Below are 11,750 nucleotides of genomic sequence, written 5' to 3' on the forward strand. Positions count from 1 at the left end.
TTCAGACTCCTCAAACCTTTTCTTTGTAATACGTTGCAGTATCTCAATACAAAGCTTCTGTAATTGCTGTTTTAAACCCTGTAATATAAAATGGTGCATTTTTGTTTGTCCTTAATGGACATAAACAAATCCCCTTTCCTCTTTTCTCTAAGCTAGATCAACCCAGTTCCTTTGACTTTGACCTTATCTACCATTTAGGTTAATAATGCACCCAGTATTGGATGTTACTTAGGTAATTGAAAGCCTTCTAAAACCAGTGTACTGGTTTTTGTCAGATAAGTTGGATTTAAATTCTATGGATGTTTTAAAAATATAATTCTGGGAAAGGCTTTTAGACTCATTTAAAAACATATCTTGCTTAATGCTCAGGGCTCTGTTATTTGGTTGTGTTTTATATTTCCAAAGTAAAATTGTAGGTTGTTACAGATATTTTCCCTTATATTTCTAACTGAAATTTAGGTCCTATTTCACAATTGAAAAATACTTGAGTTTTTTTTTTTTTTTTTTTAAATAGTTAAGCTTGAGAAAAATGTTACCAGCGTCCACATTTTTTTGTTTTGTTGAATTGTTGAGACTGAGAAGGCTGTGTCAGCTCCCACTTCAGTGTTTCTTCTGTCGGAACTGCCTGTGTGCCCCTTAGATTCACGGCGAGAGCTGACTCGAGCCTCGCGCAGCACCAGCCAGTGGACGTCGCCCTCAGCAAATGCTGCTCCGTTTACTTCCTGACCCTCTCTGCTTTGTAAATCTCTGGCGCTCCATTGATAATGACTGTGTGGCATCTGTGTCCATATGACCCCTAAACCGCTCTGATTATGCACAGCTGACACTCAGTGACAGCTGTGGAAACCAGAGCCGGAGCCTGGGGGTTTACCTCGTCCAGATTTAATTAAACCCGGGGAAAGAGTATTTTAAAAATCTTGTTTCATTCATTCTGTGGCTTGGTTAGCAGAAGAATCTTGTCTTGTCTGGTTGTTAACCTATTCATGAGGCATTATTAGAGTATTTTAGAGAAATATTTGGTTTTCATCTATTATTTTTTTCTTAAAACTAGTACAGTATACATTACGTATGCCTGTACTTTTTGCTGAACCATCTTTCAATTGTGCGCATCATGGCATTTCACCTCTAAGTTCTTAAACCAGTTCTTATCAAAAAAGGCAATATCCTGTTTACCTGTAATCAGATTTCTTCAGCTATCCCCAATGTGCCTTAAACAATTTTTTCTCCTCAAACCAGCATGCAGCCAAGATACATATTGTTTTGTTTCACTTTAGACTTTTTTCCAGAACAGTTACCTGGCCTCTGCCCCCTTTTCTTTTCCTTTTTGACATTGACTAGAGACCAGTTCCTTTTCTTGAATTGAGTAGATTGTCTCACATTCTAGATTCAGCCGATTGCCTCCTTATGTTACTCGTTTTAACTTACTTCTCTCCCCTGTATTTTCTGTGATTTGCAAGCTGGATCTAAATATTTGATTAGTTTCAAGTCAAACATTTTTGCAATTTCAAAGACAAACCTTTGTAAGTTTTTTAAAGTTCTCAGCAGTTTATAGTTAGCGTCTGTGTCATTCACTAAAAGAAGGAAATGTTTAATACACAGATTAGGATTCAGTGTATCATAACTGTTTTTCCGACTTAAGGTCAAACCTTCCCTTCTGCTTATTTTTTCTTTTTCTGGCCCGCTCCCCCCACCCCACCGCTTTTAAATGTCCTTTTTATAATACATACATTTTTAAATCCTGGAGCTTGTGTGCAGTTCAAGGACTTTAATTTTTTCAATTTTGGTCTGAGCCTTCTAAGAACCTTCAGTGAGTTCCTACTCACTGTTGAAACCGAATTTCAAATGGTTAACATTCTGATAAACTGCTTTTCCTTGTGTTGTGAAGTTTGAGCAGGGTCATGGTGTGGGTAATTTCATTGCTTTTTTTTCTGGATGTTTATAGAGCAATGGAGGAACAAAGCGGCAAAAGATCTCCCATCAAAATTATATAGCCTATCAGAAGCAAGTTATTCGGCGGAGTATGCGACACAGAAAAGTTCGTGGTGAAAAAGCTCTTCTCGTTTCTGCTAATCAAACATTGAAAGAATTGAAAATCCAGGTGAGGAAAGTATAACATCTGTTTAATCATGCTCTGAACTTACAGGACCTTCACGAGTTTCTGCTTTGCACCTAAGTATCGAGCTGTTGGGAGAGGGCATTTTTGAGTTTAGAATAATACTTGTTGGGTCCCCAAATTCAAATAACTCTTCCTTTGGAAAGAGCTTCAGAGTTTTCAAAATTAGCCAAGCATCTGTGAAAAGGGAAAGTGTTTGGGGGATTCTGAAACCTTGAGCCAGTTCTGAGTAGCTTTCCAATAATGAGGAGAAATACTGACAGCCATTTAATGGTTCATTTTAGATCATTCCCAGTTTCTTCCCACTGCACCCCTCTTCACCCCCATTGCTTTTGCACATCTACACAGTGGATGAGAGATGAGAATGCCTCCTGGCATTGTTTCCTGGTAGGAACGCGAAAGTACTATAAATGAGGAGCCAATGGTACATCCCAAAACCCAGGAAAGAGAGGCTAATATATTCAAGATGTCCATGAAAAAAAAAATCTGGCCCCTTATCTGTTTTAGTCACTGATACAGATCCCAAAAGTTGACCCAGTTCCCCTCGTTGCTACTTTCATGTGGCATAGTTTACTGGTTATGCATTTTTCCTCGTGCTGATATTTATCATTGTAATTGAGGCAAAAGTATAGGCTTTCCGTTGAGGGTGTTCTTTTCCAGATTGTCCCGGGAACATTACTTCCCTTGGTTGAACCCATGGCTCTGAAAATAAATGTGTTGGCGTAATATCTTTATTCTCTTATTGTAGCTTTTACATCTGAGAAAGCTTGTTTCTATCACTGGCTTTCTGCTTGCCAGTGGTAAACCTCGAAACATTCAAAACCTTTAAATTACAGAAACAGCCCCTGTGGATCAAGACATTGTCAGAGCCTGTGCTGCTTTTATTGTAGACTCACCCTTTTAAAAGAGTAAATCAAAAGTCAGCAGAAAGAGCCTCCCTCCTGGAGCGTGTCACCTGCAGACCGTTGTTAGAAGGCAGCAGCTAGCCCCCCGGATGCGCGCGTCCCAGAGGGCTCCTGTGCCGTGTCCTTCCTCTCCCCTCCCTTCCTTACATGGAGGACCACTGTGATCCAGTCAAGAGAAGGGGCAGTGAAGCGTGATTCCCCCTCGGTGCTCCGAGGCGGTGCTTTCACAGCCTCCCAGTAGACGGGACCTTCTTGACGCCCCGCCTGAGCGCCGTTCTGGCTGTGGTGGGCGTGCATGTGACCCTCGGCTGGTGGTGGTGGGTGAGTTTTCAAGCACGTAGTGCGTGTTTTTATGTTTCACGGCGCCTCTTCCCTAGGGTAGACCATATTTCCAGGTTAATAGGATGGCAGCCATACCCATTTGTAGTTGCTTAATTCATCTACCTATGAGGCCATAATGTAAATGAAGTACAAATTCATCCCTTTTCTCAAAACATGTTCAGTATTTAATTGTCTTATTCCATTTTCCCAAAGATGGATTTTGAGCGGGTGGTATTGCCTGCCTTCAGAAGGAGGAAATATTCCTAATTTGCTTATTGGATTTCCTCATTTCAGCCAATAAATACACCTGCGTGTGTGTACGCACATCGTGGCGAGCAGCAGGAAGCTGCGGGAACAGGGCTTTCGTTGTTCCTGTTAGGCTTCCCAGAGCCACTGTGCTGCACTCACTCATCACAGAGACCTGTAGAATGGTAATTCTCCCAAAGCATTCTCCTTGCACCTAGCGGTTCATGAATTACCATATTGTAGGCCATAGACTTCCATGCCCTCGGCCTGTTCTCTCACTCTGAAATAGCATTTTCTCCTCACTAGGAAGCACTGTTCGTCTTTGGCAACATCTCTTCTGCAAAACCTGTCTTGGCCTTCAGTTATACAGCGTACTCCTCCCTCCTGTGTGCTCTGCCAGCTCTGTGTGGCTTTCTGCCACCATCTCCACCGCTTGGTTTTTTTCCTCTGGACCTCTCTGTAGTGGGATTACTACTCACCTTTATAGTTCCAATACCTAGCACGATATTCAACACACGGTGTAATAAATCTTCATTCTGTTCAGTTCAGTCGCTCAGTCGTGTCCGATTCTTTGCGACCCCATGGACTGCAGCACGCCAGGCCTCCCTGTCCATCACCAACTCCCGGAGTTCACTCAAACTCACGTCCATCGAGTTGGTGATGCCATCCAGCCATCTCATCCTCTGTCAGCCCCTTCTCCTCCTGCCTTCAGTCTTTCCCAGCATCAGGGTCTTTTCGTTAGTTGTTGAATAAATTGAAATGTCCTTGTCTGTGGGCTGAAAATACAGAGTATGAGCCTCCGCCCTTGAGTGACGGTGCTGGTGTCTAGCGGTATTTGCTGTTGTCCGTTCTCTACCCCTGAGTGACGGTGCTCGTGTCTAGCGGTATTTGCTGTCCGTCCGTCCTCTGCAATGGTGCGGGGACCCTGTGCGTCCCGTTTAGGCCCTGTGGACCAGCACTCCTGCAGTCGGCAGCCGTGGCATCGCCTTCGTTAAGGCTGATGCCAGAACGCCTTCTCCGTCGCTGTGCTTGCTTCTTCCTGGGTCCTGTTGATGAACGCGGAGCTGTCGCCTCTGCCTGAGGCCCATATGCTGGGCTGGCTTTGGTAGAATTGTCCTTTCTCACCAGAAATAGGCTCAGTTGTTCCATAGACGGATCGGTGATGATTGCTGTTTAATCAGCCTCTGCTCGCCACTCAGGGCCTGAGGTCCTTTGGAGAAGTCCAGTTATGAATCTGGCTTAACAGGGGGGAGGTCATTTTTGTTATCCCTCTTCTTATTTACTTGTGTGCTGTTATTAAAATCACTTCTCTGGTCAGGGTCTTCCCGGCTTATAAAGCTCTTGGGCCCAATTCTATGCAGACGTGGTTCAGGGCTGCCTGTTTTTTCTTTCTGGATTTTTTCAAAGAGCAGAATCAAGTGCATAAAAGGGTAGAATGATTTCCCCATTGCATTGTGGATATTGGTATAACAAAAGATATGTGTAGTAGAGCACATTCTGTTGACTATGTAACTCAGGTGTGCAGCATAATAAAATGAATATTCTGGAACACACCCAAGTGAAGAATTAGAACGTATTGCTGAAGGTATCTGTGTGTGCCTCCCTAAGCCCAACTCCTTATTTCTGGTATTTACCACCTGGATGTGACTAAAAAAAAAATTTTTTTTTTTTTTTCCATTTTTCTGAATTTGAAAATAGTGTTTAATATGCACAATAGTCTTTCTGAATGTATTTAACACTTGGCTAAAACTGGGGTGGAGTACATGGTCCCTACCCTTAAGAAATTCATATTTGGCTCCTAGAGGCAAGACTCAATCTAAGAATATGTGGCAGTCCTAACGACTAAAGTTTGTATTCCAGGCTGCTCACAGAAGGGAATCAAAGAGAAGAGTCCAGATAGCCTGCTGGTTAATTTAGAGATGGTCTTATGAAAGAATTTAGAATTGATTTGGTTATTAAAAGGATGTGGGACCTGGGCACAGTGGAAGTGACCGTAACGGCCGTGCCCAAGCCTTGTAACCAGAGTGACTGTCAGCCCCGCCCCACCTTCCACTTTGATTTCTCCGCACCCCCACCCGCCGAGGGGTCGTAAGAGGCAGAACAAAAGGACCTGGGGTTACAACTGTCTCCTGATTCTCTAACAGGCCTCCTAAGGATGTTCCCAGATACAGTGGGATTACAATTTCAATAGGAATGAAGCAAGTGGGCTGATCGCAAACCGTAGTATCTTTTGTATTCTGAAGTCTTTTATGTCTTCCTTAGAATTATTCATTCACACAGGGTATTAAGTCTCAGTATTTTGTCTTATACAAACCTTTGTTCCTTTTATATTGGCACAGATCATGCATGCGTTTTCAGTCGCTCCTTTTGACCAGAACCTGTCAGTTGATGGGAAGACTCTAAGTGACGACCGTGCCACCCTCGGAGCCCTGGGCGTCCTTCCTGAGTCGGTGATTCTGTTAAAGGTGAGGCGCGGCTCTGCGCCTGCGGGATTCAGGGGCTTCTCATGTGTCACTCCTGAGTCTGTGATTCTGTTAAAGGTGAGGGGCGGCTCTGCGCCTGCGGGACTCAGGGGCTTCTCGTGTACAGTGGGTGCGGCGGTGGTTAAGGTTCCCAGGTCCTCCGCAGGATGTGGCAGCAAGCTACTGCTGTGAGTCGACTGCGAGCCACCAGAGACTTAGAGGAGGTCAGACAGTCACTGGGTCTGTGGGCTTTTCATAATTCTTGTTTAAAATAATCTAGATTTAACCTCCTCCCTAAATTCTGGATTGGTGAATTACTTAACCGTACTTCTACCTATTAAAACATCCCCCGCCCGTCCTCAGAAGTACCAGCCAGTTAAGCTCGGACAGAAACATAAGAATCAAGGCTTGGCCACAGTAGTCAAAATACCTTTGGTTGGCTTAGTGAGATTCTTGTCCAGGATATGAAAATTGACCTTGGGAAGAAAAGGTTTAAAAGAGGTAGGTGTGTTTTAGAAAGCCGGGGCTTCTGAGGCTGTCACGGATGAAGATCCGTTGAGCCAGCCTGGTTGGCCCAGTCCTGCTCTCCCCAGGCAGGGCCTGATTCTGTCACTTTGCTCTGCCTCTTGCTTCTGGGCGGCTGGAAGCATGCCGCCTGCACAACGTGTGGGAGCGCTCTGTAGGCTTCTGAACTGGGGAGCGTGTGGCTCACAGGCAGAGCCCCGATTCTGGCCGGATAAAGTTTGGCCCTGGAAGTGGTGATACGGGTCCATATCTGGCCCTTCACATGCACACACACGCCCCTCATCCTGCTCCCCACCCCTCCCTCTGCTTGGTTTTCTTGGAACTGTAGGTTCTGTGGAATTAACTCTGAAAACCTGCTTGGTTAGCTGAATCAGAAAAGCCCAGTCTAAAATCCTAGAAGCAAGCCGTGTTGCTGATGGGCTTGACTTCAGGTGGGCGACTGGGGTCTCTACTGGTCATTGCCCTCTTTGCCCTTGCAGCTAATGCTGCCACAAGCTCAGACTCAGCACTCGTTTCCTGCCTTTAAAAGGACATGGCTATTTCGTTCTTGATGGTGGGGAAAGATGAAAATGTATTTTTAACCTAATTGGCATTTTTCGAGGACCATCAGGATTTTACTTCTCCCAACTCACGCTGTCATCTCTGGCACCTGAAATCACACCCATTAAACGAGGGCATCTGAACCTTGCTGCATCTAAAAAGTGTCTGAGGAGCAGGAAAGCAGGGCCACATCCATATGCAGTGTGTGCACTTACGGGGTGACGAGTCTTGACCCACCTGACGGGGTGCCGTTTGTTCGTCCTGGACGTCGCCAGCCCTGGCTTGAACGCTGCTTTCCACTGGACAGAGTTTGTGTCGGAGCGACATGCTGGTCAACTCCGTGCCAGCCTTTTGTGTTAGGAGGTTGGGCGCGCTCCTCGTCCCGGTTTCCATTCCCGTGCGGTTGTGAATTGTCTTCATTTGTTTTCTAGGCTGATGAACCAATTGCAGATTATGCTGCAATGGACGATGTCATGCAAGGTAAAAGACCAGTTTGTTTGGGGAATTGTTGAGGAACTTGTTCAGCGATGGTGGGGTTGTAGTTATTGAATCTGTCATCTACAGTGTTTTTACTTTTAAGCTTGAATAAAGCTTCTACGTGCTAAGGTAGAATCTTACCGTTATTGCTCTTTTTAAAGAATGATATTTATGAAAATTGAGAAAATGGAGGAAAGTGTAGTATTTAGTTTACTCTAGAAACTGAAACAGATGTAAGCCTGCGGATAGACGAGGTCAACAAAAAGCAGCACTAATTCAGGTTGCAGAGCCTCCGGCAGGTACACAGGAATCAGATGCCCCAGGTGCCTCTGAACAGAAGGAGTGAGGTTGCAACCTAAAGGCAGGTTGGAAACTGTGTAAGAAGCAGGTATTCAACTCACCACCGCACACGTCCTCACAGCCCTTCCCTTTACATTCACTCAGTGCCTCTTCTTGACCTGTAGAGTTTCTTCGAAGAAATTAAACTAGAAAGGTGAGAGACGTGTTACCTACCAAACAGGGAGACCAGCCCTTTGTTCAAACACTGGCAGCCCATCTCTCACCTCCCACAGTGGAGGGAAGAGATTCTCTTCTAGGGAAACCAGAGAAATTCAAGGAAAGAGCCTACAGATATTTTTTTTAAAAGTAGTTCATCTCCCAGCTACCTTTGGGTGAAGCCAAACCAGACAGTTTTCAGACATCTTTTTAGTCCCTCACGCTTCTGTAGAGGGGAGCGGACAGCCAGAGAACTCCGGACAGTGGGGCAGAGGGCGGCATGGGACCAAAAGACATCAGTCAACACGCTGGACAGAAAGTCGATGATGGCGGGAAGCACAAGAAAGCTTTAAAAGTAACTGAACAATACCAGAGAAAGAGCAAATAGTCTGTCTGTAAGCAACGTTCAGAGAACAGAGGACAATTCATGAAAAGAAAAACCGGTGCGCCAAGGCCCGGGTACAGTTAAGTGCAAATCTAGAGATTAAGGTCCTAAACAGGCCTAGAGGTCTGGAAGGGAAAACAGTCTTATTCCTGAGATGAAGAGTCAAGGACAAACCAATGGGCCAGTGCCCACAAGAGAATGAGGAAGTATGAGCTTCAGGCTAGAATTCTTGACTAGACTATTCTGTTACACGCGTTTGGTGACTCTGTGAATATAAGGCCTCAAAAAATTTCTTTCTCACCTACCGTTTACTCTGGGAGGGTGTACTCTGTTAAACAAGAGTAAAAAGAAAGATGTCAACAGTGGAACCTGAAAATAGGGATCCAACGCAGGAGTAGATGCCCTAGAAGACGGTGAGGGGGCAGTTCCCGTGCTTCCAGCACGAGGCACTGCAGCAGATGTTGAGCACGCCCGCTCCAGATTGGAGCACTGCTCCCTGGGAAGAGTCTGGAAGTGACAGGCGACTGTCCTGAGGAGCTTACCCTTGAATCAGAGATGGTACAGAGAAAATGAAGCACATAAATAATGTAGTTACCAACCCCAGAGAGACAGAGTCATACCAGACAAGAATGATCACCAGGGTACCCCAGAGGGTTCAACCGTGCACACCGTTAAGGAGTAAAAAGATGGTGTAAACACTGGAGATCGGCTTAACGACAAAAAAATATCCGTGTGTCAGGAGGATGGTTAGGGGCCATGTGTTACGTTAGAAGTGGTTCTTTCTTTGGGGAAACAATTAGGTATTACCAAAAATTGTGAATTAGCAACATCTAGAAATGCAGAGGTTAAACACCAGAAGACGTGGCCGCAAGGGCCAAAAGCTGTTCCCTGTAGACTCTGGGCACGGGAGGAGGGGGAGAGGAGGCGGGGCCCCCATGGGTTTCTCCAGCAGGGCCCCCCACCCCTCCCCAGTCGTGCAGAATGGTGGTTGCAGTCACAACCCTTGTTATTCCAGTATTTGTCTTTTTCAATGATGCATATGTATTGCTTTGATAAAAATGAAAACAAAGATTGCCATTTGATATTATCTGTAACTTCAAAGGTAACCTTGATAGGTGAGTAAGGTTATTAAAAGCTATTTTAAACTTTTCATCCTTAGGCATTGAAGTGAACTTATTGCTGTCTGTAGCAAGTCTTTTCAATTTGGAATTCTTATTTTCTTTCCTTCCAGTGTGTATGCCAGAAGAAGGGTTTAAAGGTAAGTTACATTTGTCATGTTTTGTTCATGGTGTCACAGTCCTACTGTAATCTTCTATTAATGTGAAGCCTCTAATTTGATTTTAAAATTTAATTCAATCTGAGTCTCATGACTGAAATTAATTTTAGTTAAATGCATTTTGTATTCAAGCTTCTTCATTATCTGTATCAGCACTCCAGCCTCAGATAGGGCCTGTGTGTCAGGCATATCCACTGCCAGATGTCCACTGTGCGTTTCTAGCTTGTTTTGGGGGGAAGTTGGGCACTTAGCTAGTGGCATTTTCATTTTTATACTTGACCTTTTTCCAGTTCCTCTTATCAGTCCCATCTTAGAGCAAAACAGTGTGTAACTGATAAGAATTCGAGGAGAAGAATCTGCTGAACTACATTAGGTTCAGTGAAAAGGTTCATTTCTCTATGTAGGATTAAGGCATCTCTTGGATTATTGCTTTAAAGGGGTAAACGGTGATGCCTTCTCCTGCATCCTGGCCACTAGGGTTCTGCACACAGTTGAATTCAGACCTTTGACTTTCACAAATTTAACTGTTGCCATTTTGATTCTTTGTGGCCTAGTCCAGAGGTCTGTGACAGGTTGTGATTTTTGCCAAAGAATGAGTTTGAATCAAATACCAGGGGTTCTTTGTGAACAAGTGAGCCAAGCTACTGGCCTCAATAAAGCCTCCCTCTCAGCGCAGCTTTTGTGTACACGTTCCCACTACAAAGAAACTCCCAAAGTGGTTAAAACAAAACAAACAAAGCAGAACTTTTTTTTTTTTTTTTAAATCTAAAACGGCCATCAAATGAAAGCTTCAATAAAATTTGATTACCTTGTGTGAAGATAATGCATACGAGCCGCATGGCTTTCAACAGAAATGTGCTTTAGCTGAAAGCCTGGAGACGGCTGATGTATTTTCTTATTTTCAATGTCAAAGGGCTTCGGTGCTTGCTCATTAAGTTGAATATTCCCTGTTGGTGATGCAGATGGGATATGAACCCTTAACCTTGCAGTTTACAACTTTGCCTCCACGTGTGTTTCTTTCCCCAGGTACTGGTCTACTTGGACATTAATCTTTTTGAACACTTGCTGACTGCTCAGAAATGACCCGAAGGGAAGAGGAGTTTGACATGTTAGGGCATTAAAGAAAAGGTGGATTTAAGAATTAAACCATTACATGACTCTTCCAAAAGGCAGAAAACCATTCAAAAAAGTGACTGTCCCAAAATGCCTTATGTCAAATAAAGCAGATTGCACTGAAGGCCATCAGACTTGAAGGAAATGTTTCAGATTTTATATTTAAGGGGGGTGGTGGGAGGGAAAGGGCAAGTAAAAGACTGAACCAGTTTAGTAGCAGTATCAGTAAATCATGTTTACATATGAGATTTATAGTCACGGGAGGGAATAAAGTTCCATTCTATTTCCTTGCTCGAGTTTCATACCAGATGCATTGGTCCATGAAGAATTTGTATCACAGTAGATGGGACAACATTCTGCTCTGAACTAAAAGTGATTCTTTAGAGACATAACCTGCTTACCAGTACCTGTCTTTGATTCATATTTTACTTTCAATAAAGCATGAAAGTGAAGAACTTGCTGTAATTGTGGGACAGTATCTTCAGATCAGACTCCTGTGTCGGCCCCAGGACACCCCCTCACACGCTGCCTGTGGTCGGTCTCGCTCAGTGTTGGGAAGAGGATGGGGCGCCTGTGAGCCCCTGCAATGAGCCAGGGGCTCGTGTGTCATTTTTGTCTCCCAAGGCTGATCACTTTCATGCGTTGCAGAAGGGGTGGCAAATGTATTGCTCGAGATAGCATTCTCCAGTGCTGCTGTTATTCAGAGGAAAGAGAAAGTCACTCAGTTGTGTCCAGCTCTGCAACCCCCTTGACTAAACAGTCCATGGAATTCTCCAGGCCAGTATACTGGAGTGGGTAGCCTCTCCCTTCTCCAGGGGATCTTCTCAACCCAGGGAAGATCGAACCCAGGTCTCCTGCATTGCAGGTGGATTCTTTATCATCTCAGCCACCA

General features: G+C 44.5%; 1 protein-coding gene across 7 annotated transcripts in view; it reads left to right on the forward strand.

The window, feature by feature from the left end:
- Window positions 1–11,313, forward strand: part of USP48 (ubiquitin specific peptidase 48) — a 73,587-nt gene extending 62,274 nt beyond the window's left edge. For all 7 annotated transcript variants that reach the window (XM_045164646.1, XM_045164642.1, XM_045164644.1 and 4 more), the window contains 5 exons: window positions 1,943–2,098; window positions 5,925–6,050; window positions 7,544–7,592; window positions 9,701–9,727; window positions 10,772–11,313. In XM_045164646.1, coding sequence (XP_045020581.1) covers window positions 1,943–2,098; window positions 5,925–6,050; window positions 7,544–7,592; window positions 9,701–9,727; window positions 10,772–10,794 — 381 coding nt within the window. In that variant the 3' untranslated portion in view covers window positions 10,795–11,313. The remainder of the gene's footprint in view (window positions 1–1,942; window positions 2,099–5,924; window positions 6,051–7,543; window positions 7,593–9,700; window positions 9,728–10,771) is intronic.
- Window positions 11,314–11,750: the final 437 nt, after the last annotated feature.

This window comes from Bubalus bubalis, chromosome 2 (genome assembly GCF_019923935.1).
Source record: "Bubalus bubalis isolate 160015118507 breed Murrah chromosome 2, NDDB_SH_1, whole genome shotgun sequence".
Classification (NCBI taxonomy): Eukaryota; Metazoa; Chordata; class Mammalia; order Artiodactyla; family Bovidae; genus Bubalus; species Bubalus bubalis.